The 24,960-nt window shown below is 39.5% G+C and overlaps 1 protein-coding gene across 3 annotated transcripts in view; it reads left to right on the forward strand.

Annotated features, from left to right (window-relative positions):
• Positions 1–24,960, forward strand: part of Mctp2 (multiple C2 and transmembrane domain containing 2) — a 225,234-nt gene that overhangs the window by 85,723 nt on the left and 114,551 nt on the right. For 2 of the 3 annotated variants that reach the window (XM_028776708.1, XM_028776709.1), the window contains exons 9-12: positions 3,874–4,038; positions 6,428–6,558; positions 15,446–15,632; positions 18,443–18,536. In XM_028776708.1, coding sequence (XP_028632541.1) covers positions 3,874–4,038; positions 6,428–6,558; positions 15,446–15,632; positions 18,443–18,536 — 577 coding nt within the window. Of the gene's footprint in view, positions 1–3,870; positions 4,039–6,427; positions 6,559–15,445; positions 15,633–18,442; positions 18,537–24,960 lie in introns of those variants that run through there. The other variant, XM_028776710.1, reaches the window with a different exon arrangement.

The raw sequence follows: 24,960 nt of genomic DNA on the forward strand, positions 1-24,960 counted from the left end.
TTCTCCTTTTGTTTCTTCTCTTTTATTTTCTGGTATCTATTTGCACATTCCATTCTGGAGCTTGGAGGGAATTGTAGTCTTGCCGTCGATGGATGGCCACAGACCTCGCTCCTAACTCCTAACATCATGGTCAACCTTGGGTGTCCCCAGGCTGCAAGTCATTCTATAAACCCTGTGTAAATGTATTCACGTTGAGAACCTTGTGAGATTCTGAAATGAATCTTGGATCCTCTTCAAAGTGGGCAAAAGTCCCTGTAGCATATAGACTCCCTTTCTCGAAGTTGAGCTCTGGGTGTGGGGTTATGGTGACTTATAAGTAAAGAAATCATTGGGGTGGGGGAGGCTGTTTCATTTGCATGAAAATCAGTATGCTTAATAAGCTGCGGGTCACACCCTGACTTTATTTTTTCTATTAATAACTGATGGATGTGCTTTCAAGGAACATCACTTTTTCCTTCTAAGAAGAATGAGTGTTGTTCATAGGGAGTGGGGGCCCAGACACAGAGAGATGAATGGATCACATAGAAATACTAAAAGGTTCTGATCCTTGGGGAGGAAGGAGGAAAATAACAGAACCCTGATGAACTATATTTTATCCCTCCTGTCTGGGGGAGGAATTAGGGTCAGGACCCAGAAACTTTTCTCTATCAGCTGGTGTTTGTTTCAGCTCAGGTGGGGTGGGTTTTCCCTTTGATGGGTCATTTCCTCCTTGCCTATCAAATTCCAAGCTGCATTAAGATGACAAATCTCTCTTCTAGGGAGGGACAGAGACATGAAAACCCGAGTGAGTATTCAGCTAACTGAGTGAGTGCCCATGAGTCGATTTATTGTGGGGTGAAAGTTTGAAGAACAGAGTATATTTCACTAACCTGGCTGTGCAGTAGAGCACACACTGGATCTGTCTGTCTGTCTGTCTGTCTGCGTCTGTCTCTGCATCTGTCTCTGCCTCTGCCTCTGCCTCTGCCTCTGCCTCTGCCTCTGCCTCTGTCTCTGTCTCTGTCTCTGTCTCTGTCTCTGTCTCTGTCTCTGTCTCTGTCTCTGTCTGTCTCTCTCTTTCTTCAGAAAGGAATGCTGAAGAAAGTATAAAGAATGTCTTTAGAACACACACAAGTACATAGATGTGGGGTTTGCGAGTAAAATGTTTGTTAAGGTCAAATGAGTAGAATAAAAGTCTTACTTTCCTCCCTATCTGCGAACTATGCAATAAATAATTCTCTTCTCCCACCCTGCCTTTGTCAGGGGGTGGGAGGGGGTGACGAAAACTTGGCCAGTGAATGAGCAAGTCTATCAGATCAAACATGACTGTGTTAAATACTAAAATGTTCAAAGTCCGACGGAGCTAGATAAAGGCTTTGATGGAAAGAGGATATTTCCCAGGGACATTACAAGCCATAATCCAGATGTTATGCTGTAACACAACGAGTGTCCATGGATAGATCAGGAGTTTCAGCCAAGCCCTGCCTGATGCAGGCCTCAGCTTTGCCCTCCCATGCTGTTCTGCCATATGGAACCCATCTCCAGCCCCCTTAATAACTAGCTTTGGATTCCATTTTCACAGAGCTCACAGAGCTAAGTGGGGCTGCTTTATAGACAACTTAGATAGAGGCCTTTCCAAGGTAAACATCCAATTTGAAATTAGGACATACCGCACTGCAAAATTATTTTAGGGCATATTTCATGAACATGTTGCCATTTTTCTTAGGCAATTGCCAGACTGTAGGATGCCCTTTGATCCTTTGTGGACATTACTCCCCATTTTATAAAAGGGATTTTGAAATAGTTGCAGTGTTGAGGGAGGAATATATCTGTCGGAACTTTGAAGCATGGCTGTGGGACAGGTCATGCTTTAGTTCGTTGGTTAGGAGTCAAACTTTTAAGAAAGAAAAAAAAACAGCAAAAGAGGATTACAGCAGGACTTATGAATCAAAAAAATCTCATTTTTTTTCTTTAAAGGCAGACATTTCAACTCATGCACTCAAAAAGCTATAAAAAGTGTAAGCGAATATTCTGTGTTTGTTTGTAGGTATATCTGTAGGTGAAACTACACATCGATGCATATCTGTGTTGTGTGCTGCTTTTGTAATAATGTGATTTTAGCAACGTCATCTCATTTATACTATTTTGCATTTCTTATTATTGGATATACTGTATAGAAGATCAAATGATCATTAGGGGTTAAGAGATAATCTTTGTCTTCTTGGAGAAGTGTTTCTCTCCTCTTTCATTATTTTTCCATTTAGTCTCTCTTTCTGTCTCTGTCTCTGTCTCTGTCTCTGTCTCTCTCTCTCTCTCTCTCTCTCTCTCTCTCTCTCTCTCTCTTTCTCTCATACACATACATGCACTCCTATGCATGAAAGAAAATCACTATGATCATCATGGATAAAAGTTGGGAGTACATCCTTCCATAAAAGTAATGTTTTTTTTTTTTTTTAGTGTTAACACATAATCTTCATCAAAATACTCAGAGTGACACTGATCCATCATTTCTTGAGAATGATGGAGTGACAGAGTTGTATCAAGTAAGCTCATACGTTAGTAATATGAACCTAACTTATTACTCATTAGGATAAGTTGTTACTGCCTGGTGTTTAAGCAAATTGAGGTCTAAATGACCACAAAGACAGAGTAAGCAGATGGTAGAAATAGCCACACAAGGTTAGCAATGCATTGATTTGTTCTGATGCTCAATTATACTTACATTCTTCAGTCCAGGGATCCTTTCCTCTAAAGAAAAATATATGCTCGTTCTAATTCACCTATCAAGCAGAGTTTGGAGATGAAGTCTGACAACTAAATGCGGCACGTGGATCAGGTGGAAATCCTAACTCAAAACAACTGAGGATGAAGAGATCACTGAGAGATGGGTCCAAGGAGAGCCCCACGGGGTTCTGCGCAATGCTAAAGGGAGGATGGCTGCTTTTGTTGAGCGTCACAGTGGCATTTTGATCCCATAGAAACAAATATGGATTTCTCACTAAAATGTTGTAGGAAGACATGATGAAGGGAGGGCTGGAATGAGATCGGTGGAAAGTCAAATGTAGTGAGTGAGGGCATGGAGATTGTTTCTCCAGCTTATCCCATTTAATTTTGTGGGAGCTGAAAATGTACATAGTGGGGATTAGACAGAGTGCAGCCATCATCTTTAGCATTTTGTAATAGATTTTTTGTCTTCTGTGTTTAAGGGATATACAAATAAAATCATTTAGGCAAAAAAAAAAAAAAAACCCAACAAATTCAATTACGTAATTCTTCTGGTCTTTAGCGACTCTGAAATGTACTTTATACTCTCCTTTGCATCCCACCTGGCCTCACCTCAGCCTCTAGATCCACACAGGTTATTTGACCAGCTAGGTCGTTATAAGCTACACTTTGAACCATGGCTCCTCTCACTGGCATGGGGCTTTTTAAAATACTAGCCTGACCAATGAGGGGAACACAGGATAAATTTAAATGTGATAGACAAAAAAATTCACAGTCATTATTGTTAAGTCCGCAGAGCTGTTTTGTCTCGTAGTGCTCTGTTTCCAAAAGTGCCTTTCTCCCCCTTCAAAGTAGCCAAACAGCCAAAGTCAAGTTTAAGGAATTCTATGAAGAGCTCACCAGAGTGGGTGTACAGACCAGAGTTCAAGCCCCACATTGCTTGCATCTATCTTTTGCTTACAGTGAAAGCAACTCACAGAACGGGGAGCATGGATTTACAAAACCAAGAAATACTAATGCTTTCTCCCAAGCCTAAAGAACTTCAGACTGGAAAGGAGAGGGCTGAAATTCCTGTGTCTGTGTCTGCCAGACTCACTCTGAAGAGCAACCAACATTTATTTATTTATTTATTTATTTATTTATTTATTTATTTATTTATTTATTCATTCATAGTCCTCCTTGATCCGCAACCTACGCCTCTCAGAGTCCCTGCGGAAGAACCAACTCTGGAATGGGATTATAAGTATAACTCTCTTGGAAGGGAAGAATGTCTCAGGAGGGAACATGACAGAGATGTTTGTCCAGTTAAAACTGGGAGAGCAGAGGTACAAAAGCAAGGTAAGTTCTGTTAATTCCACAAGGGAGGACATCATCTTTCCGAGCAATAAAGATGAAAAATCTTCCCACTCTATATTTCTCAAGAGTGGAGCCAACCACTGTTAGCCTCCCCACAGCCTTGTTAAATGGCATCCCAGACAACAAGGCAATAGTCTAGATGCGTTAAACTACAGTGGGTATTGCTTAGTGTAATTCATTTTCACATGTATTTCAGAGATAGGAAAATCTTATCAAATCAGTTCTGCATGCATCACATCTGCAGTTTGAGAATAAGCAATGTGGGCTTCCTAGACAGCAGGAAGAGGGTGGATGAGTGTTCTTCATAGCTCTAAAAGAAAGCAGCTTTCTACTTGAGAACATTAATATTGGAAAGAAGTAAAAATAGTTTCAAAACTGTATGTCTTGTTTTATCTTTCCCTTGTGTGTCTTAACACCCAAACTAGATCTGATGTTTCTGGGTTTTGCTGATTTTTGTTGTTTTCTTTTGTGTTTTTGTTTAAAAACAACAACAATAACACACAACTACATAAAGTACTAAAAAATAACAGTGATTTTTAAAGCTATTTTATAAAAATAAATTGTCTGATCCTGCCAATCGAGCCTCCATATAGTTCTTAATCTTAGTGATTTGGTGTGGATTGAATTAAAAAAAATCATCATTTTCAAACCATAGCAATTTATTAGTTTTTATCTTTTATATAACTATTTCATAACTCTCAGGAATAGTTGACATGTTTTATAAGTTAAAGGGGCTAGGGTAATTGAAAGTTATGCCCATTGCAAGAAGCCACATCAAACATTTTTCTCTAGAAAGTTTGGAAAGCAAATGCAAGACCATTTCCACTAGGGTTTTCTGGTACCCAGAAAGCAGCAGAGTCGATATAGGCAACTTGAGAAAGGAGGCAGGAAGGCAAGAGGCTCTATGATGCCCAAACTACAGTGAAAAAAAATCCAACATTAGATATCCTTCACTCCAAAGCAAGCATTGATTGAATGCTTCATTGGGAAAGCTTTCGGTCAGCTTTATCGGTCTGATTCTGTAATGAGCACAGCACTTATTTTGAATTGCTATTTGGAGGACCAGTGCTTATTTAAGCTGGATTTTGTAACCCAGTAGATTTTGGCTTGAGGTCTGTTTCACTCATCTTACAAAATTAAGAATTCTAATGTTGAAAATTGCATAGGTTTGTGTGGAACGAAGCCTAGGGAAGAGACTGTAGGTGGACTATTGGTCTAGTGTAGTTACAGACGGGGAAGTTTTGGTGCCATAATTTCTCTTTGTTGGTGTTGGACTTTTAATCAGCTGAAATGTATTTCTGTACCACAATGTAAGCTTCAATAAAAGTTTGCTTAATTGTCTAGCAACATTCAGGAAAAAAAAAAAAAAGAAAAATGGAGATCTTACCAATGAAGCCATCCCATTAGCAATTTGGTCACACTTAGAAAACACAGGAACATTGTGTGTGATTTTTCTAAAATTCTTGCCAATGTTTCAAGTATGGTAAAATAAAATTTTCTGGTTTTCCCTTTGCCATAGTGTTGGGATTTAGTATCTTTGGACTGAAAAATAGACAGATATATGTTATCACATAGTATAGAATTCCTATTTTTTTCAAATCGTTTTTATTTTTTTAATTAATTTATTTTTTTAGAACAAATCATAATTTTTACTTATTCACACAAGGATTATAAACACAGAAAGGCAGGACGTGGGGAAGGGGATGAAACCAGAGCGTGGGTGTTCAGGGGGAGTACAGATATCTTTCAGAACAGGATATCGGCTGGGTGAAGGTTCAGGGGACAGGTCACGATGACTCTGCCTATGATTCACTTGTCCTTATCTAAATTGGTACTATCTGCCAAGGCTACCTATTTACAAGATCTATGACTACTCAGGCTTGTAAATTTCCACGAAAGCTGCCTGTTTACAAGAGCTTATAGCCATCTGTTTCAATGTTTTTCCACAGAGACCCAAGACTTGGTGTTAGTATACAGGTATGACAGGCCTATTGCTGATTTTAGGCCTATGGCTGATTTTAGGCCTTCAGTGTATAAGCAGGGATGCCCCTGACATCTCCTCCCTTCTCTAAGTATAGAAGGGTTGTGGCAATTATAATCTTGCGCAGGTGGGGATAGAGGCCTGACCTCCAGTAATTGAAGGGGATTTGATGGAAAAATTGCTGCATTGTAGGGTCATTTAAAGAGTAGTCATATTTTGCTAACTTGAGTCCACGAGGGTCCCTTCTACTCCAGAAGTTAAGTATGTCTTGCTAAGAGACCAGTCTCATCATGGTGACTTCCTTCCCTGTAGACATAACATGAATGTGTAGCTGCTATAGCCATGACCTACCTTCTGAGAAAGTAAATCCTGTAACTGCATGTTTTCTAGACACTGTGTAAGAGTGCAAATCCGCAGTGGCAGGAACAGTTTGACTTTCACTACTTCTCTGACAGGATGGGCATTTTGGACATTGAAGTGTGGGGAAAGGACAGCAAAAAGCATGAGGAGCGACTGGGCACGTGAGTCACTCTGCTACTATTGGGGTGGGGGGCTCGTGATTGCACAGGGCTAGCTCTGAAAGAATACCTTATCTGTTTGGGTTGAGAGTGGACACCCATATCCTACTCCTAAGAAGCCAGTAGTAAGGTGGGCATCTATTTAATGTGGAAGGGCTGTTAGTCAGTTTTCTAACTGGTAAATGTAATCCAGTATTCATTGCAGGCTTTAAACTGAAGAAAATAGTTCCTCTTTATTTATAAGGAGCTCATTTCAGGAACTCCCCATGATAATAATTTACTCAATGGTTAGTGTATATAGGAACTGTTATCATATTTACATTCAGATACTGCAGGTACTTGCGCATCTTACGTCGTCTGTCTCTATATTACAAATAATATGTAATATAATATAAAAGCTATGCAAGTGGTTGTTAGATCCCAAAATGTCTTCATGTGGTTACTCTGGGCATAGGCTTTAAAGTAAACATTTTACCCAAGGTTGGTCTAATCCACATGTACACCCTATTCATTCAAAGGACACACTGCAGTTTGTGAGTCTGGAAATCTCCATAGAGAGTTATGTGCTGTCTCAGGCCACTGGGATGTACTTGTAAACATGGCCAAGAGTTCATTTTAGTTTCACAAAGTAATAAATAAAAGAAGAAGGTGAGTTGTTCATTGAAAGAAAAATTTCAACGTCCTTGCTGGATTTTGTGACAAACTCTCATAGAATCTGGAGCAACCAAAGCTATCCTGTTGTTCATTTGTTGTTTAATTTGGACTCTTAACAGCTCAATTGAGGTGGTCACCCATGGGTAGCAGATTATAATATCAGAATTATAGTTTCTTCCAGGATTGTAGCAAGGAATACAACAAAACCAGAAGACCATGCCTGGCCTGTAATAAGCACAAAGGAAATGTGCTGGCAGCAGTTCACCTCACCTCTGACTTCTGGCAGCTTGGCCCCTCAAGCTAGGGAGAGCAAGTTGTCCTTGGCCTGGAGAAGAGTGAATTCCAGAGCTAGGATTTGGAGTATTACGGATCCCATCTTTTATATCTACTCATTCCCCTTTATTCTTCCCCTAGATGCATCATTTGTATATAAATCTTAAATGAGGAACACAAATTTTTTAAAAGGGATGCCAGCAGCTATTGGTTGTCAGCTTCCGGCATGGAGCTGGAACTCAAGGCTTATGCTGAGCCATTGCTGACGCATGAAAGAGACATTTTCACCTCTCCTATGGAGCCAGTACACCTTGATATTTGGGATCCTTGCCAAGGACAAGGGCTTATTACTCAAAACTAAAGATTAAAATAACTTATCTTCTCTAACCCATTCATTTTCCAGTGTGTGTATGTGTTTGTGGGGGGTGTGAGTGTGTGTGCAGAATGAACAATAGGAAGTTCAGAGAGAGACATGGCATGAGGCCAGTTAAGCAGTCCTTCGGAGAATGGTCTTTCTCTCTGCAGTTCTTAATGTAAGATGTCAAACCCTGTAATGTAATGCCCTCTTTGCTACCAATATCTATCTCACCATTCCCAAGGTAGCCACAAGGGGAATTTAACACCCCCAGATTTCTTCCCTTGTTTCTCAGCACAGCTAACATGGTGTTCCTTGACATGCACCAAGACACTTAGAGCAGACTGGCTCTCATCCACCTGATAGAAATTACTCCCCACAGTTATATGGAGAGAGGACGTGCCTCTGTACCCAATGTCTATTTCCAATATGCATGGCCAAGTAGCCACTAAGACAATGGTAGAGCAATCTCTGCCTTGCACCCTGTACCTTCTTTGGGGTGGGCTTTACCTTTCAAGTCTTTTTCTGCATCCTCAGCTGCCTTATCTGGTAGGCAGCGCTCATGGCTTTATAAAGTCCACTGGGCTAACTGGATGCATTGCCTAGCAAGCTGCATTGTCATTTAATCCAGATCCAAAAGTTTAGGGTTAGTGTTTGACAGTCTCTTCATGTTCAGATACTAGTAAGATCTTGCTTTATTCCTCCCCTGACCACACGTGGGAACTGAGATGCCACAGATACTTCTCAGTCGCTCTAACATCCTCAGCTGTCTGACATGTTAGAGCTCTGACCGTTTTGAGGGCAGTAGGATCAGAAAGTCGGCACAAAGGCTAAGTTAGGAAATGCAGAGAACTCTGTGTCCCAAAGTGTTATCTGCACAGTGGGCATCTGGGCCTCATCTGATGAATGGCCCATGGTTATTTTAGTAGGTGCAAATAATAATGCCTTGAACATCTCATGTCACTGCATTGTCACATTTCCGTTACATAATAGGAAATACTTTTCCAAATGAACATTATGTGGCTTCTCAGAGACAAAAAATAACCGAAGACGTCCTGTATGGTCTGTGTTTGGTCATTTTGAGTATTCATTTATTATTTTAGCAGTTTCCTGTTTGTAACTGAGATGCCTACCTGCCTGCTGATCATTCTGTCCTTCCTCTTTATGGGTTGGAAAGGACTGTTGTTTCTTTTTTGGGTATCCTTTTCCTTTTTCCCCTCTTGCAATGCAAAAAAATAACAAAAATATCTCTTGGGAGACCCAGCTGTATACAATATTGCCTTGCAGTGAATAGCAAGGTCTTTACGCACATAGACTACTGCTTCTCAGGGTTAATGTACCTATGATGCCCTGGATTTTGTAATTCTAATACTTAGAAGGATGTGGAAGGAGGATGAACTTGAGTTTAGCCTGGGCTATACCACCAAACCCTGTCTTGTAAACAAAAACAAGCAAACCATTGTAGCAGCATACAGCAATGTCTGGCAAGTTATTTGTGGGATGCTTCTTATGAGTTGCTTTTTTCGAAATTTCAACTTAAAAAATTACTTAATTCTGTGTGTGTGTGTCTGTGTGTGTGTGTGTATGTCAAGTCATTCATGTGGAGGTCAGAGGACAAGTTTCAGGAGTTGAATTTTTCTTTCCATCATGGCTCAAACTCAGATGGTAAGGCTTGTGCAAGAAGTACCTTTAAAGTTCCTTTTCCTATTGAGCCACCCCACCAGCCCAAAATTTCAACCTTTTTATCCCCCAAAGTTTAATTTCTTTGTAATGTCACTCTAAAGCTTAGCTATTCCTACTTCAACTATTCAAAAATAGAAAACTCTCAACTTGTGTTAACAAACACTCACTGTCTCCTGAGGCCTACTTTCTATTTTATTTCAGAGAATACAGTCATGTTAATACTGTGACACCCCTGTAAGGGAATTCTTTTTCGTGATGCTTCCCATTGTAAACAAACAACACACCGAGGGGAGGAAGGATTACTATGTGATTTTGGTAATGAACCCACTGTGTGTCTGACAGTTTTGTTATTCATTGGGGTCCATGGCCAACATTCAAGTAAGAAACCGTAGCAATATCCATTGACATTGTCTAAAGTAAGCATTATATTGGTGTTAATAATTTTCTAATTTTTCTGTGTGGCAAATATAGATCTCTATAATATTTAAAATGAAAATCGTTTAATTCAGGTAAATTAACTGTAACTAGTAAAAGTCACTATTTTTTTTTCTAAACATAGGCCTTATGATTATTGTTTCTTTGTGTGAGTGATGGGTATGTTCAAGAATATTTACTGACTCGAAGATGAACAACATCATTTCACATTTACAGATGGTAGCCTTTGCTCACAGGAGCTGGGCACACACAAACAGTGGCAATGTTTAGATTGATTCTTCTCTGTATCTGTGTGCTGAGATGCTCTGGAGTCTGACTTCTCCTCTGCCACAGCACATACACCCACAGGTTTTACCCAACCTTCAGGTAACTTCAAAGATGGGGTAAATGGAGCCTCAAAGATGAATATGCTTTCAGAAGAGCCAGCCTCCCTCAAGGATATGCTGCCTAACTCATTGTTTTTTATTGGCAAAGCAACTATAAAAAGAAATCATCAGATCCAAGGCAGAGAGAGTGAACTTTCACAGAAAGGAAGACATAAGTCCAACAGTAACCAGTCCCATCTATGTGTGCATCTGTTATAATAAAACTAACAATGCCAGCAAGTGACAAAGCACAGGAATCCTATCATGGGCCCCTCAGCACAGAGTTAGTTGTGAGCTCTATGCCCAGTTTTTATTTGTGTGCCGAGGATCTCAAGTCTTCCAGCTTGAATGACAATCATTTTACCCAGCCAGCCATCCTCCAGCCTCTGTTGTTAATGAAATGAAAATAAAAGTATAAAGTACAGATGAATATAAATGATCCATTTTGCACTGTTTCAAAGAAATCATTTTCTTAATGGATCCATTCCATTTCAGGGTGGTTGAAGGGACTTTGTTTCCTAGAATATTCTAAACGTAGTTTGCAAAGGTTGAGAATGGAGATTTCGTGCTCCAGTTTTGATCTGCCACACAGTCATGCCTCGGTCCCAGATGGTGTCTTAAAGTGGCTCTGACAACCTACTGGTTTATTAGTGGCTTTGAGGCAGTGAACAATCCAGGCTGGAATATTGCAGCCCACGTCGTTGATCTGCTTTTACAGCCAGGCTTGACACATTCACCGTTCCTTCCTGTTCGCCCACTTCCTCGGCCTCTGAGATTTACAGCTTTTCAAACTACAGCACTCTTTCCTGCCCCTTGCATTTAAGTTAAAAGCTGACCAGTCTGTAATATAAAACATGGAATTATGGTAATGAGGAAGAGGTTAAAAGCTATCACGGCAAGTCAGAGTTGGGCCAGTTTGGCTGACTGATATGGTAAAATTATGTGTTGAATTAAAACATTAAAATGTTGTGGGATTAATGGAGAAAGACAAGAACAGGAGGTCAGAAACAATGCTAAGTCAGCACTTTACAGCCTGTGGTGAGAAAGGGAAGCTTTAATAAATGTCTGTTGCAGGGGAAAAAAAATAATAAAAGTAATTTAGTCTCTGTTTCCTTTGGGTAAGTAGAACCGTGGAATTCTCAAGCTCAGATCCAGGAAATTCATTTATTTTGGTTGTTTTCTATACAGGGGAAGGATGGAGGCTGTGAAATAATTAACCAAAAAGACAAGTTTTATCGTTTGAGATTTGGGGTGTGTGTAGTTTTTCTTTCCCACTGGCAGTGGTTTGTTTGACCATTTATTTTATTCACCAATACAGACACCTCTTAAGGGGTAGGCAGGCTTCAAAGCAGTGACAGTTTATTACCAAATCACGGAGGTGAATCTCCTGCCCTTTAGCACTAAATTTTGGGCAGCTGCAGTGAGCCTACCATTGGTATGAAGGTTGTGGATCCCAGAAACCATACACATGAACTTGAGCATCTGATAAAAGTGGGCAGAGTTCCAGAAACAGAATGATGTATACAGAGATTTGTGAAGAGTCCAGAGTCAGACAGAGAAGGCTGGAGTGATAGTAAAGTGGACCCAGTAGCTTGCCACGCAAGCATGATAAGTTCAAATCCAACAACCCAGGTAAAAGCCAGAAGCATAGTGTGAGTTGCTGCAGTCCCAGCACTGCTATTGGGAGGTGGAGGCGACCATCCCCAGGAGCTTCAGATCTACTCAGCTTAGTGTGTGCCACAGAAAAACAACAGAGAACGCTTGTCTGAACCATGGGAGGAGGTGAGGACCAACAACTGAAGCTTTTCCCTAATCTCCACAAGTATCTCATGGCACACATACTTAGGAAGTGGGCACAAACATAGGCAGGCATCTAGAGAGATGAGCTCGTTTGTTGTGTAGAAACTTGATAGTGGGAACACATGATGATGTCTCTGGATGAAGCTGGTGGATAGAGCAGGACATGTAGCCGCTGACTCCCCTGTCAAGTGAATCCACGACAGCTTCTCTCTAGGTGTGCATACATGGGTGACCATTCTGCCTTTTTTCAAAGGTGAACCTTTGAATTGTACCAGTATTCTTGTCAACTTCATTTGCTAATATCTGAAGCTGGAATGTGCATTTTCTGAATCCCCATGGATCCTAGGGGTTGAATGCCTCGATTGTCCAAAGAGAGTCATAAACCTTGCACAAAGAATAAAACACCATACCCCGATGACATCAATCCCTCCTTAATGCTAATTTATCAGATTTCTTATATGGGATGTTTGAGTGGTTACACTTCATATAGTTCCTTATAGCAGAGCAATTTTATAATAGTGTTGTTTCTTTATCTCATTTTATTAATAAGCAGATCATTGGGTATTCTGGCCCAGCTTCATAGGGTATAGTGAGGAGATTAAAAGTTATTTTAAATTTCTTAGGTTAATGTCTCTGATGTCTTTATTGATGAATTTGTGTTACCTTCACGCAATCTTGGCAATTAAAACTACTTTTGTTGGTGTAATTTACCACAGGTAAAACAATAGCATTTCTATACCCCAAGATTGATAAACACAATCTGGGAGTCAAAGTCCATATTTTTTTCTTAAGTAAAGCTTTTTTTAACTAAGCAACAGTCATTTATTTATATTGTTAGTTATATTATATATATATATTAGTTATATTGTATATAATATGTTGTCTATGTTATATTGTATAGATATATTAGTTACATTGTAACTTTTGTGTTAAAAGGAAAGAGTTGAGTAGTTGCAGTAGAGACAATGACCCACAAACCACAATAACTTTTGCTTAATCACAAAAAGAGTTATTCTCCATGACAGAATATCCTGGGTTCTGCCCATAATAGGTTGACAGGCTCACCCCATGGCCTTCCCATAACAGGTAGAGAGGTTGATCTTGTATCCTTCTTATGGCTGCTACAGGTCTATCCTGTATCTCGCTATAACAGGTAGCAGGGGAAAAGAAAACACAGAGAATCCTAGAAGACATCAAAAGCTTTTTTTTTTTTTTGAACTTTAGTAGGGAAAAAAAAATCTAATCAAAATTGTTTTGTATATTCTCTGAGACAAGTGCAGTGCAGGAAGGGAGATGAAAATGTTCAAAGTGCAATGTATGAAGTTTTCAAAGGATTAAGAATTATTTAAACAAATAAAGGGAATCTCAATCTGTCTTTTCAAGATTTTCAGTAATAAATGCATTTTTAAATTCATTTTCAAAATTGTCTTTCTTAGCTCTTGACGAGTTTAGATTTGCTTTGCGAATAAAGAGCAGAAGCATCACCTCTTACAGCGTGCTAAAAAAGAAACCCCCCACCCCAAATCTTTGGCAGATTTTACATATTAGCAGATAGCTAGGAATTGGTAACCGTGCGACACATTCAGCAATGGCCGTTTTAAACTACACAAATAAATAGACGAAAAGTTTTCAGTTTTATTAATTTAGGAAAAAAAATGTGTTCCCCTTCCAAACTAGTATCTTTAACAATGTAGAATAAGAAGACTCTTAAGCATACATGTGTACACACTCCTCTAATATTAAGACTATGGGAGTTAGTAGATTTCTAAAGATGGCATAAGACACTTGATATTTCCTTTTCTATTAAACCCATTTGATTCCCCATGGATTTGTTTATGAAACAAAACTCTAAGTGACTCCTTCCTTCAGTGTAGTATTACATATTATTTCATAGACTTCTCATTGCTATAGAAAATATTATTTTGATTAAAAACACAGAAAGTAAATATATTTGTATTATAATTTGTCTCTAATAGAAATATTTGTGAAGTTATATCTAAAATAATAACCCCTTCTGTCATTGGGGTTCACTTTATACAAATAGCAAGTAAAAAATTATACATGTTTAATTTTAGAGTCATTTGGTAATATGTGAACTTTGGTCTTGAATTTAAAAACAGGAATAGACTGATAGTTTACTTCTTCCTATTTTAAGTGTGAGGGAGACCACAGTTGTGCCAATTTATTACACTGGAAAAGAATTTTGTCTTTGTATCTGTGTGGCCCCAAATTGCCATTGCTTTCCTTACTGTGCATAAGATTACCTATCCCTAGTTTTCTGCTAATGCACAAAGTCCCTTGAAAAGTTAATACAAAAATCTGCTTTAGCTTATTGTGAGAGGGAGTGCTTCTATTCTTTCCAAAAGTCTTGAATATTCATCATATTCATAATTGTACAGAGTCTCTGAGAATTGTATGAAATAATTAAATCTCGGAGCTTCTATAGCCTGCCTCTCCTTTCCCCCAGTGCGTTGCATTCCTGGCTTCTCCACCCACCTGCATTCTTAAGTTTAGACTGTGTAGTTCAGGCAAAGTCAGAATTTTTCAGTGTGGAAGCAAACAAATAGCTGAGGACCTAAGCGCCCCTCCTCCCTTTGGAGGGTTTGCTTCTGTTTTCAATGTGTTTGAGATTTTCGGCAGCTCTACACCATTGGCTCTTAAGAGGCAGAAAACCTGCAATTTACAGCAGATGGGTACAGCCCTTCCTGGCAGTGCGGCAGAGATGGGATCAATCAACAACACTTCATGCTCCATTTGTCCATAAGGAACTCACCTGGGGAAACCTGCCTATTAGGAAAACCCCCTCAACGCGTTTCTGTAACTAAACATTTGCCAGTTGGCTTTAGTCAATTGGGAAGGAAGAAAATGGTTTCTGCATTCCCTCTTCCCCCACATGTGGTTGTCTTGACTTTCTCTTTCTGTGTGTGAACTCCCGATCCCTTACTTAGGGCAGGGAAGACATGAGAAAACAAAATCCTGATGCTTGGTTCCACTTCATGATACTCGTCTTCCTAACTCTTTACTATGATTTTATGAGCCTCATTTGGCAAAGACCTAACATCTTGTTTTTTTTTTTTTGTTCCCTATCATATTTTGTTATTGCCCTTTCTGTTCATTTTCTTTAATGAAATCGAGTCCTTAATTTAGAGCACATTAGGCTGAGAGACTATCCTGAGACAAGGGAGCTTGGCAACTTTCCCCGATAAATAACCTATGTCCACAGCGAAGTTTAGGGCTGAGGACATATGTATGAAATGGGGGCTTTGGAAGATTACCATGGCCTTGAATTAATCTCTGCTCTTTGTATCTCCTGAAATTTGTCTAGGTGTAAAGTAGATATCTCAGCGCTCCCACTGAAGCAAGACAACTGCTTGGAGCTGCCTCTGGAGAGCTGCCAGGGGGCTCTCCTCATGTTGATCACCTTGACCCCCTGTACTGGCGTCTCCATCTCTGATCTCTGTGTTTGCCCTTTCGAAGACCCCAGTGAAAGACAGCAGATTTCCCAGCGATACGTGAGTGTATTACATTGTCACCCTCACCCTGCCCCTGTCTCTCTGTCCAGCAACTTGCACTTTTACTTTGAAACCAAGTCTATGTATTGGAATAAAAAGTACCAAGAGAGATCACTGTTGCAAATTTAATTCCCTGTCTCATAAAACCAGACCTAGGAGTTAATGTATTACCAAGATGGTGAAAGGATCTTGATGAATCAATGCGTGCTCTTTATTTCTACCCCTGGAAGAAAGCAGACTTAGAGTTTGCCTTGCTGTTTCAAAAACAAAACAGCAGCAGCAGCAGCAGCAGCAGCAGCAGCAGCAACAACAACAACAAAACAACCACAAAAGTCAATGTTCGAAAGTTGCTGTAGGATACTGGGATTCTCTAGGCAGACTAGGTTAGCCTGTGTGTGGATATGAGTGGAAATTTGAACAGAAAAAGGTTATGAGAGAAAAATTTCAAAGGAACTTTAAATGCTCTGCATTTTTATATAGAAGGCTTTAGTAGGGTTAAGGGGGCCCTGTGCCTAGATTAAAGCATGAGATACATAGGAAGGACTTTATTCTGTACCACCTTGATGGTGACATCAGTGTATGATTGTTTCTAAATGCTGCCATGTGTGGAAGGGCATGTTCAGCCTTTATTTGTCGATTTCTTTCTTGTACTATGGCCTTCTAGGTGTCTTCATTTGCATCCCTTTTCTTAGTTTGTTTCTGATCTGATCTTGATGAACCAATGCATGCTCCTTATTTCTATCCCTGGAAGAAAGCAGAGGCCTGCAAATGAACCAAGGGAAATCTTTATTGAATGATCTCACTGTTCTCAAGATAGACGTTAGTGCCTCCAGAAGCCTTCGTTGTGCAGCTATATTGGTAAACTGAAAAATTCTTCATCTTCATGAAGGAAAGTCTAGACCTACACCTTGTGCCCGCACAGGGTCTGCATGCTGCTTTGTTATAGTCGGAAGGAGTGCAGACAGGATTCACTCTCATTATCTTCTCTGAGCCTTTTATTTAGGAGAATGGAAAACAACAATGACTTTTTCAAGAGGGCAAATTATAAAATGTATGAGGCATGTTCCAAATTTATAAAACAATATTTGTGCCATCATAGTGGCTGTTTTGAAGAAGGTCTTATGATTTGAGACTGCTAGGAAAGTGGACATCCTACTTTCCCCAGTGTCTGTGTAAGAGAGAAAGAGTACACTGTCATCCTCACTTTATATGTAGCTTATGCTAGCCTAGAACTGACCTGTAGCCCAGGAAGCCCCACATTCTCATCTTTCCACGTCTGTCTCAACACTGGGATCACAGGTCTCCATGCCCACCACCCTGGCAGAGTACCAATCTATAGAAAGTATTTCTACCTTTATAGAAACATTCATTTCTAGCCTAATGTCAGATTCCTGCATGAAGCCCATTCACATTTCCTTGTCCTTGGCCAATGGAATCTGACATTAGGCTAGAACAAAGAATTTCAGGCAAGAATCTAAATCTTAGGCTAGAACAAAGAAATAGGCTTCAGGCATGAAAATGACTTTGGGCTAGGACAGGGAAGTAGGCTCAGATAGTTTGATCATCCTGATAAGCCCTTAGAAACAGTGATCAGGGGACTTTGTTTATTGCCTTGCTTGTTCTTTAATTATTTGTGTTTATTGTCTTGCTTGTTCCTTGACTATTTGCTAGCTCCTCAACCTAGAGGTGATCTTAATGTTTGCATGTAATTAAAATGATATAAAAGCAGATTGAGAAAAAAATAAAAGAATAAATAAAATTTAAAAATTAAAATAAAATAAAAACAGAAATACTCATTTTAAAAGCTTCCATATAGCTCAAAAACTAGCTGGTTGGTTTGTTTAGAGTAAACATACACTGAAAAAAATATTTTCAATAGTTCTGAGAGCTGACTCATATGAGACTAGGTTAAAACTTTGGCTATTTTACCCTCACAATGCCCAAATAACAAGGGTTTTACCATTTTATCCTGAGTCACTAGAGCCTGCTTAAATACCTCTTACCTATTTCGTAAGGATGACAACAGTTTCAAAGGTTTGGAATTTGCATTTTCTTTTTTAATAGATATCTTTTGTAGGCATGAGAATTGGTACTTGCTTATCCCTGATACATGTTTTTTTGTTTGTTTGTTTGTTTGTTTGTTTTCCTATGGATTCTGTGTACTTACAGACATCTGAACACTGCTGTGTCTGCTTCAGAATTAGGAGTAGCTGTAGGAAATGTACTTCATCTCTGGGTCATGCTAATTAAAGACTAAAGAGAATATGACTACAGGGTGATACCAGAAGCCCATTTCCTCATTTACTGAATGGAACAGGTTGAGTCTTAGATTGGAAGACTCTTTCTCTCTCCATCCCTGATTTATTTCTCTTGGTAGCAAGCATTTAGGATGGGATGAGGGTGAGTCCTATGGTATCCATAAAGTTTTTAAAATAACAAAATCTGCTTGATATTGCCTTTAAAGGTGATTTAAAAGTTTCATTTAATGAGAAAAGGCAGGGGAGAATGAACGTAATTCCACCCACACATTTTCCCTATGGGATATCTATGCTAGCACCGGGGGGCAATGTTAAAAGCAGATTGTGAATGTTTCTAATTTGTTTATTTTGAGGCTGCAGTTAATTAATTCTCAGTTAATTTTCTCCTAATCTGGCTGCAATACATGCCTAATGGCCCTGGTACTTGACACAAGACAGCTTTGCAACTCTTCTAAGAATTTTTTGAGTAAGGAGGAGGTAAACTTGAAGCATCCTTCTTGGGGAACTTCGAGGCAAAGGTACACATGTGTTTAACTTCCTTTGTCTCCACAGGCCTTACAGAACTCTCTGAAGGATGTGAGAGACGTGGGAATTCTTCAGGTGAAGGTTCTGAAGGCCGCAGACCTCCTGGCAGCTGATTTCTCAGGTAAAGGACACAAGGCCTTTCCTTCACTTTTTGTTTTCACTGCTTGTCTTGCTTCCTAGTGAGCTTCAGACAAAACAAGACATCAAATAAGTAGAAATAACTATCACATCCCTTTGAATAAAGTAATAGGAGGAAAAGCACACCCGGGAGCAATTGTCTTCTCACAATGCACTTTGCACGAAATAAACTCTGTTCAAGTAATTTTACTCAGATGTATTCATGTTGTAGTTCATTTGAGATTCCAAATACTCATGGATCAATAGCCTTCCAGTTTGAGCTTTTGTCCTTGCACGTGTCTGTACATTGTATTGCTGCAGACCCTCTGATGGCTCTTGGCCCCTCACTGCCCCTCACATGCTCACTTTGCTGGTGAGCACTGCTGTTCACTCGTCAACAGGCAATGTTGGGTCCTGGTTGGTTCTGAGCATCATTGTATTAGTGACTAGAGTTAAGGGCCTGGGACTGCTTTCCAGTTTTTTGTTATACTTTAGGAACAGTCCCCTGGTGTTTTGTGAACTTGGGCTTTCAGAAGGAAGTCCGAGTGGTCCTTCTTTGTGCTGCAGTGGGGCTCTTCAACATGTATGATCTTCTAGATATGGTGAGGTCCAACCAATCACTTCCCACCCATCACCACATCACACCAAAGGCAAGTGAATGGCTAGTGGTGTTTAATTTCCTGGACTTCATAGGTAGTCTGAGCTTCCTGATGTGGGTACTGGGAACAGAGCCTGGGTCCTCTCGAAGAACAGAAAGTGTTCCATTTCTGAGCCATTTCTCTAGCTTTACATGAAGTTTTAATAAGCAAAAAACTCCCACGATCAGATTTTAAGAAGCTTAAACTTGAAAAGAATTTTAAATTTTAAGCACATTCTAAGTCAATAATTTTGGAAGATAGGAACTTAGTTTTAAGAAGTTTATATCCTGCTGCTGACAATGAGAAGAAAGGAATACTATGTACTTATATGGAGGACTTAATCTCCACCCCCAAGAATGTCACAGTAAAGAGACTTCAAGATGTTTTTATGACCTACTAAAAGATAGCAGTTTTAAGTCTTATAGGTGAAATACTCAAAATAATGCAATTTTTACAGGTGTACTTGTGTGTAGTGTGTATTTGCATATATGTAGGTGTATTTCTGCACATGTGTACGTGTGCATGCATGTCTCCTCCCTCACCCCCGCTGTGTGTGTGCATGTGTGTGTATGTGTATGTGTGTGTATTGTCTTGAGGTTGACATGGGATATCTTCCTTAGTTGCTGCCAACCTCAGATACTGAGGCAGGATCCCTTGCTAAGCTCCAAGTTCACGATTTTAGCAAGTCTGGCTGGCCAGGTTACATAGGGACTCCCTGTCTCTGCCTCCCTCATGTTAAGATTGCACGCCAGTTTTTACGTGGTTTCTGGGGATCCAAACTCTCATCCTCACCCTTGTGCAGCAGCTCTTCATTGACTGAGCCATCCTCTCAACTCACAAATGAATACTTTTAATATTCACTAATCTTAGTTTCAACTAATTCATTTTCAAATGTGAATGGTCTCATTAAATTAGAAACTCTCCTTTCACTTGTGGCTTGAGAAAACACACACTGTTTCATTTGTGCCTTTTTTGAGTGTTCCTTTTATTCTTGAATTATATTAGATTAGTAAGCAGAGTGATGGGTTTCATCATAGCATTATTCTGCATGTTATTGGGTCATGTGAGCCTTTGACAGTATTTAACATGTGCCTTTGGCATTCTTGATTTTGCCATCACTGAAACATACTTTGTGGAATTAAGATATTTTCTAAAATGGATTATTTTTACTTCTAAGTGTTCAGATACAAGTCTAAGTCCATATTTTTATTGACGTAGGAAATGTGCTGTGTCCAAGAACTCACTCAAGCTTTTGAGCAAACTGTTTTTAAAACTTATTTCTGCATTTGTACATTTTGATCCCCAGCAGCTGCAGATAATACGTCCATGGTTTTGTTGTTTGTAAGGTCTTGCTTGCAGTGATGTCCAATCTGAAAACAGTGTAGGCAACCTTTTACCTCTCCTGTTATTTGATGCTCATCAGGCCCCTGAAATTACCATGGATGATATAGGTCTTTCAGGCCATTAAACAGTATCCAAAGAGCATTTTGGGTAGTTAAACAAATAGAGATATAAACCTAATATGAGCCTTTGTAAAAACCAGGTGGTAATGTGACACTCTTTTTAAAAAAATGTTAATTTGTAAGGAGATACTATTTTGCTTTTTAAAAGTATTCAAAGTAGTTAGTAAATTATGTTGGGATGGGGATAGTATCAAACACAGTGAAGAGAGCAGTAATACTGAGAGTGTTTACTAAACACTCTAATGTTTTCTTTCTGTGTATTATTGATGAGCAAATTATAACTATCCAAAATTGAGGCAAAGTGACTTGTCTTTAGATAAATGTATGTTTAGACTGTATGAATCTCTGCTTTCAGAATTAAATTGCATAGTTTGTTTCTTAGGCTCTTAGGCTTCTGGGTTTTCCCACCCCATTGTACTATTTTTAGGAGACAAAACTGACTTTACCCACAGCTATAATGTAACTTTGTGTTGGTTTTCAAACTAGACTCAAAAGCTTGTAGCAGAAGCTGCCCTCCACCTCCCAAGATATGAGCTGTTAGCTTCTCCCTCTATTTCCAGTAGTGTAACTGCTCTATATCAAAAGGAATGACTTTCCGTTATAGAGAGGGGTATTGTCAATATTTAAAAGAGATCAGCAACAAAAATATACAGTGGAAACTCAAGTATTATTGCCATTATAATAATTATTATTAGTTACCATTTCTGATAATATAGACTAGAACAACAAAACAATGGCATTCCTTTATAATGGGTCAGAAGATTCACTCAGTGCCAACAGTACTAAGAGAAATGGAGAAAGATATAATTGTTTTTACTTTATGCCTGGCATTAGCTGGTCAAACTTACTTTGTTATGACTAATCAGAAATGAATTTACGTGCACAAAATCCTACCACTAGCTGAGAAGCTGTTGACATGTGATAGGTGCTGAAAGAGAGGGAGAGAGGGAGAGGGAGAGGGAGGAGGGGGGGGGGGGGGGGGAGGGGGAGAGGGAGAGGGAGACACGGATAGGGACACGGACAGAGAGAGGGAGAGGGCAGATCAATACTATTTGGCAACACAAACTAGACTCAATGCAGAGAAGACTCAAAGGTGGAGTAGGTAGGGAGGTCAGGGTTGAGAGGGTGGATATAGACAAAGTTGGGATGATGAATATGATCAAAACATATAATGTAATATTCTCAAAGAATTAATAAAATATTTAAAAACTAAGCTTGTTGATTCTATATGTAAGTAATTTTGTCTGAAGCATAACGTTCATTTTAGACAGGGTGAAAGGGATCTTTCTTTCCTTGTCATGTTTTTCTGCTGTGTCTGTTCATTCGTCTATCTTAAAGATTGCTTATTACTTAAAAGTAATGCTATGTATCCAGCAGACCTAGCACTCTGAATTTGTTTCCCCTGATTCAGATATCTGGATGAAACAGAAGCTGAGGTGGTTCACAGAACTCCCTGTTGCTGTGTTTGCAGTGAGTAGTGACCCCTGTACTCTGGAGGGAGCAGGGAAACATGGCAAATCTGTAGGCAGTTCTCTAATTTCAACATCACCCTTCTCTGATATTAATGTCACTCCTCTTTTTGTGAGTAATAATGGAAGTATGAGCCATTCAAATCTCTTCCCATCAAATTAAAATACTTATAATTTGTTATTACTGATTATAGAGTTATAACAAATTAACATAAAATGTTAGTTTTTACAATATTGGGATAAAAATATATGCAACGAAGTGGATGTCTCATAAAGCATTTCCTTATATGAAGAGCTAAATGAGTGGATAGGTTCTCAGATGTCACAGAAGGTATCAGTAATATTATCAATATACCATCAATCTCACCTAAAGTCATGGAGACTCTAACATATACTTACTTTTTGATTACTGCATTCTTGAAGAAATTTTATATTTTATTCTTTGTCTATGTGTATGTAAGTGTGTGCATGGTTGCTCATAAGAGGGAGAGATAGCAATGGGACATGCTGGCTGTGAAATGCTCAGAGCACAATTTTTAGTACTCCGTTCTTTCCTTTCACCAGGTGGATTCTGAGGATAAAATTTGGATCATCAGGTTGGAGCAGCAAGCTCTTTCACCCACTGAGCTATCCTGCTACTCTGTTAATGCATTATTTTATAAACTAATAATAGAGAGAATGATTAATGTTATTCAGTATGAGTGAATTTAAGTTTTCATGCATCTTGGTATTTATTTATTTATTTATTTATTTATTTTTGAGTTGCTGAACTTTCTTTGTACATAAGTGAAGACAGCTCTGGATGTAGCTCAGGGCCTAATTTGCATGAAGCTCTGGGCTCAGTCTTCAGCACTGCATAAACCAGCTGTGGAGGTGCAAGCCAGTAATCCCAGCACTGGGCAGGTGAGGGCTGCAGGCTGAGAAGCTTCATCCTGCTCTTCACTCAGCAGACAGTTCAAGGCAAGCATGGATTACAGGAGACACTGTATCAGACAGAAAAGATTTAAGTACATGTGTATTTGAAAGACATGCGTGATGGAACATACCAAAAAAATGTCCATCCTCAGGAGATTGAGAAGATGAGAACAGAATACAGCAAATTTGAAGCCAGCCTGGGTTATACAGGGAGACCATGTGTTAAAAAAAATGAGTCAGTAGTCTGTCTTTGATCTCTTCCCTTAAAAATCAGTGAAAGCTGTTTCCAACCCCTTGAGGTCCATACTAACATTACCTTTGGACATACATATGCAGTTATTCTAACAAAAGCCTGTTGGATATGTTTATAAGCTTATATCACAAATTCTGTGAATGTAGGGATGCTGAGTACTTTAAAGCATTGTGCTATGCAGTTTGATGTCCTTACTTGTTTAGTAACAAGGCCATAGCCTTGACTCATGGAATAAACAATACACTGCATGTTCTATGCCAGGTGAACAGAGCTATGTGTGATGTTTGATAAGACTAATGTAGTTTACTCAGCTTTTTAGAGAAAAAGTATAAACCCATAAACTAATGACTTAAAAGAGAGTGGTAGAGAGGCTCCCGTGCCCCCACTGCCTTTTTATCTGGACAAAGTTGAAATATGGAGGACCCCGATCTCTAGCTATGGTGGAAGCCCCAACAGAGACTGGTGCTGTATGTTCTCACCTGTATGGGGCATATCAAACGTTGGAAAAAGTTAAGGAATCATGCAAAATGCATCTCACAGACTATGCTAAGATAATAAAGTATCCAGCGTGTTAACAGGTAGGCATTTGAGAACTGAAGAATTTTCTAGCCGGAATTGTCCATTAAGAACACTTCTCTTATATTTGAGAGAGGTCAGTGGTGGAAAGTAAAGAACAAACAGCTTACACGCTCAGTCCTCATGCTCAGTATGGTTGTGGGGTGGTCTAACCTGAGAAGTCAATTCAACAAATCTGTTTAGAAACCATCGTAGCACACACGCTTAGCTTCAGCATTCAGTCCTGGTGCCTCTCTCACACACATCTCCCATTCTGTTAATTAAACATTCTCTTCATGAATTTAATTATTCTCCTGGTTGGAAAAAAGTCCTCTAGATGAGATATTTTTATCTCCATACCTTGTTCTTTGTACTCCAACCTTATGAATGGCCCTGGGTTGACCCATGAATCCGATTCTACACGAAGAAACTTGGGAGATAGTTCTTTGCAAGAATGATCATCCTGTACCTAGAGAGCAGAACGATGCTGTATAGTTGGATGCTACAGTGTGGAGCTCACTGTGCTGTGCTTGCTCTCTTTCTGCTGTACAGTCCTGACCTTGTGCTGAGCTGTACATCTGGGGGTTTACAGGAGACGATGGAGGGCCCAGACCTGGAATGACTATTTTTAGCTATTGTTGGCATCTACTTGCCCTTCAGTAACCTCACAGAGAATTTTACTTTATTCTCGAGATATTTGAACATAGTTTGTGATAAAAACCAGCCTCCGTCCACAAAAGGTTCCCAACTTTATCTGCCAAATTAAATAATCTCCAAGTGTATCTGTCAGAGGAATGTGAAGGGCACCGTGTCTTTCAGCAAGAAAAGCAAGTTGTTATGAGATAGCCTTATCTGATGAATAAGCAGGTTAGGTCCCGTGTCGTGACCTGATGCAGTCCTAGGATTCAGAAGTGCATTTAATTCCATGCCACTTCTGCTTTTCCGGGAGCATAGTTTGCCTTCCCCACAGGTTTTTTGCTTGAGTTCTACTCAAGCAGAGCAAAGTCTGCCTGTTAGCACTGTGGTGACTTTTAACACTTGGCCACCCAGTGTTTCCCCTAGCTGGACAGACCTCTAGGAACTTGGGATCTTCAGGTGCAGCTGGGTCATCTTTTGTTGGCCTTCCTCCTCTTCC

Source organism: Grammomys surdaster, unplaced genomic scaffold (assembly GCF_004785775.1).
Source record: "Grammomys surdaster isolate TR1022 unplaced genomic scaffold, NIH_TR_1.0 271, whole genome shotgun sequence".
NCBI lineage: Eukaryota > Metazoa > Chordata > Mammalia > Rodentia > Muridae > Grammomys > Grammomys surdaster.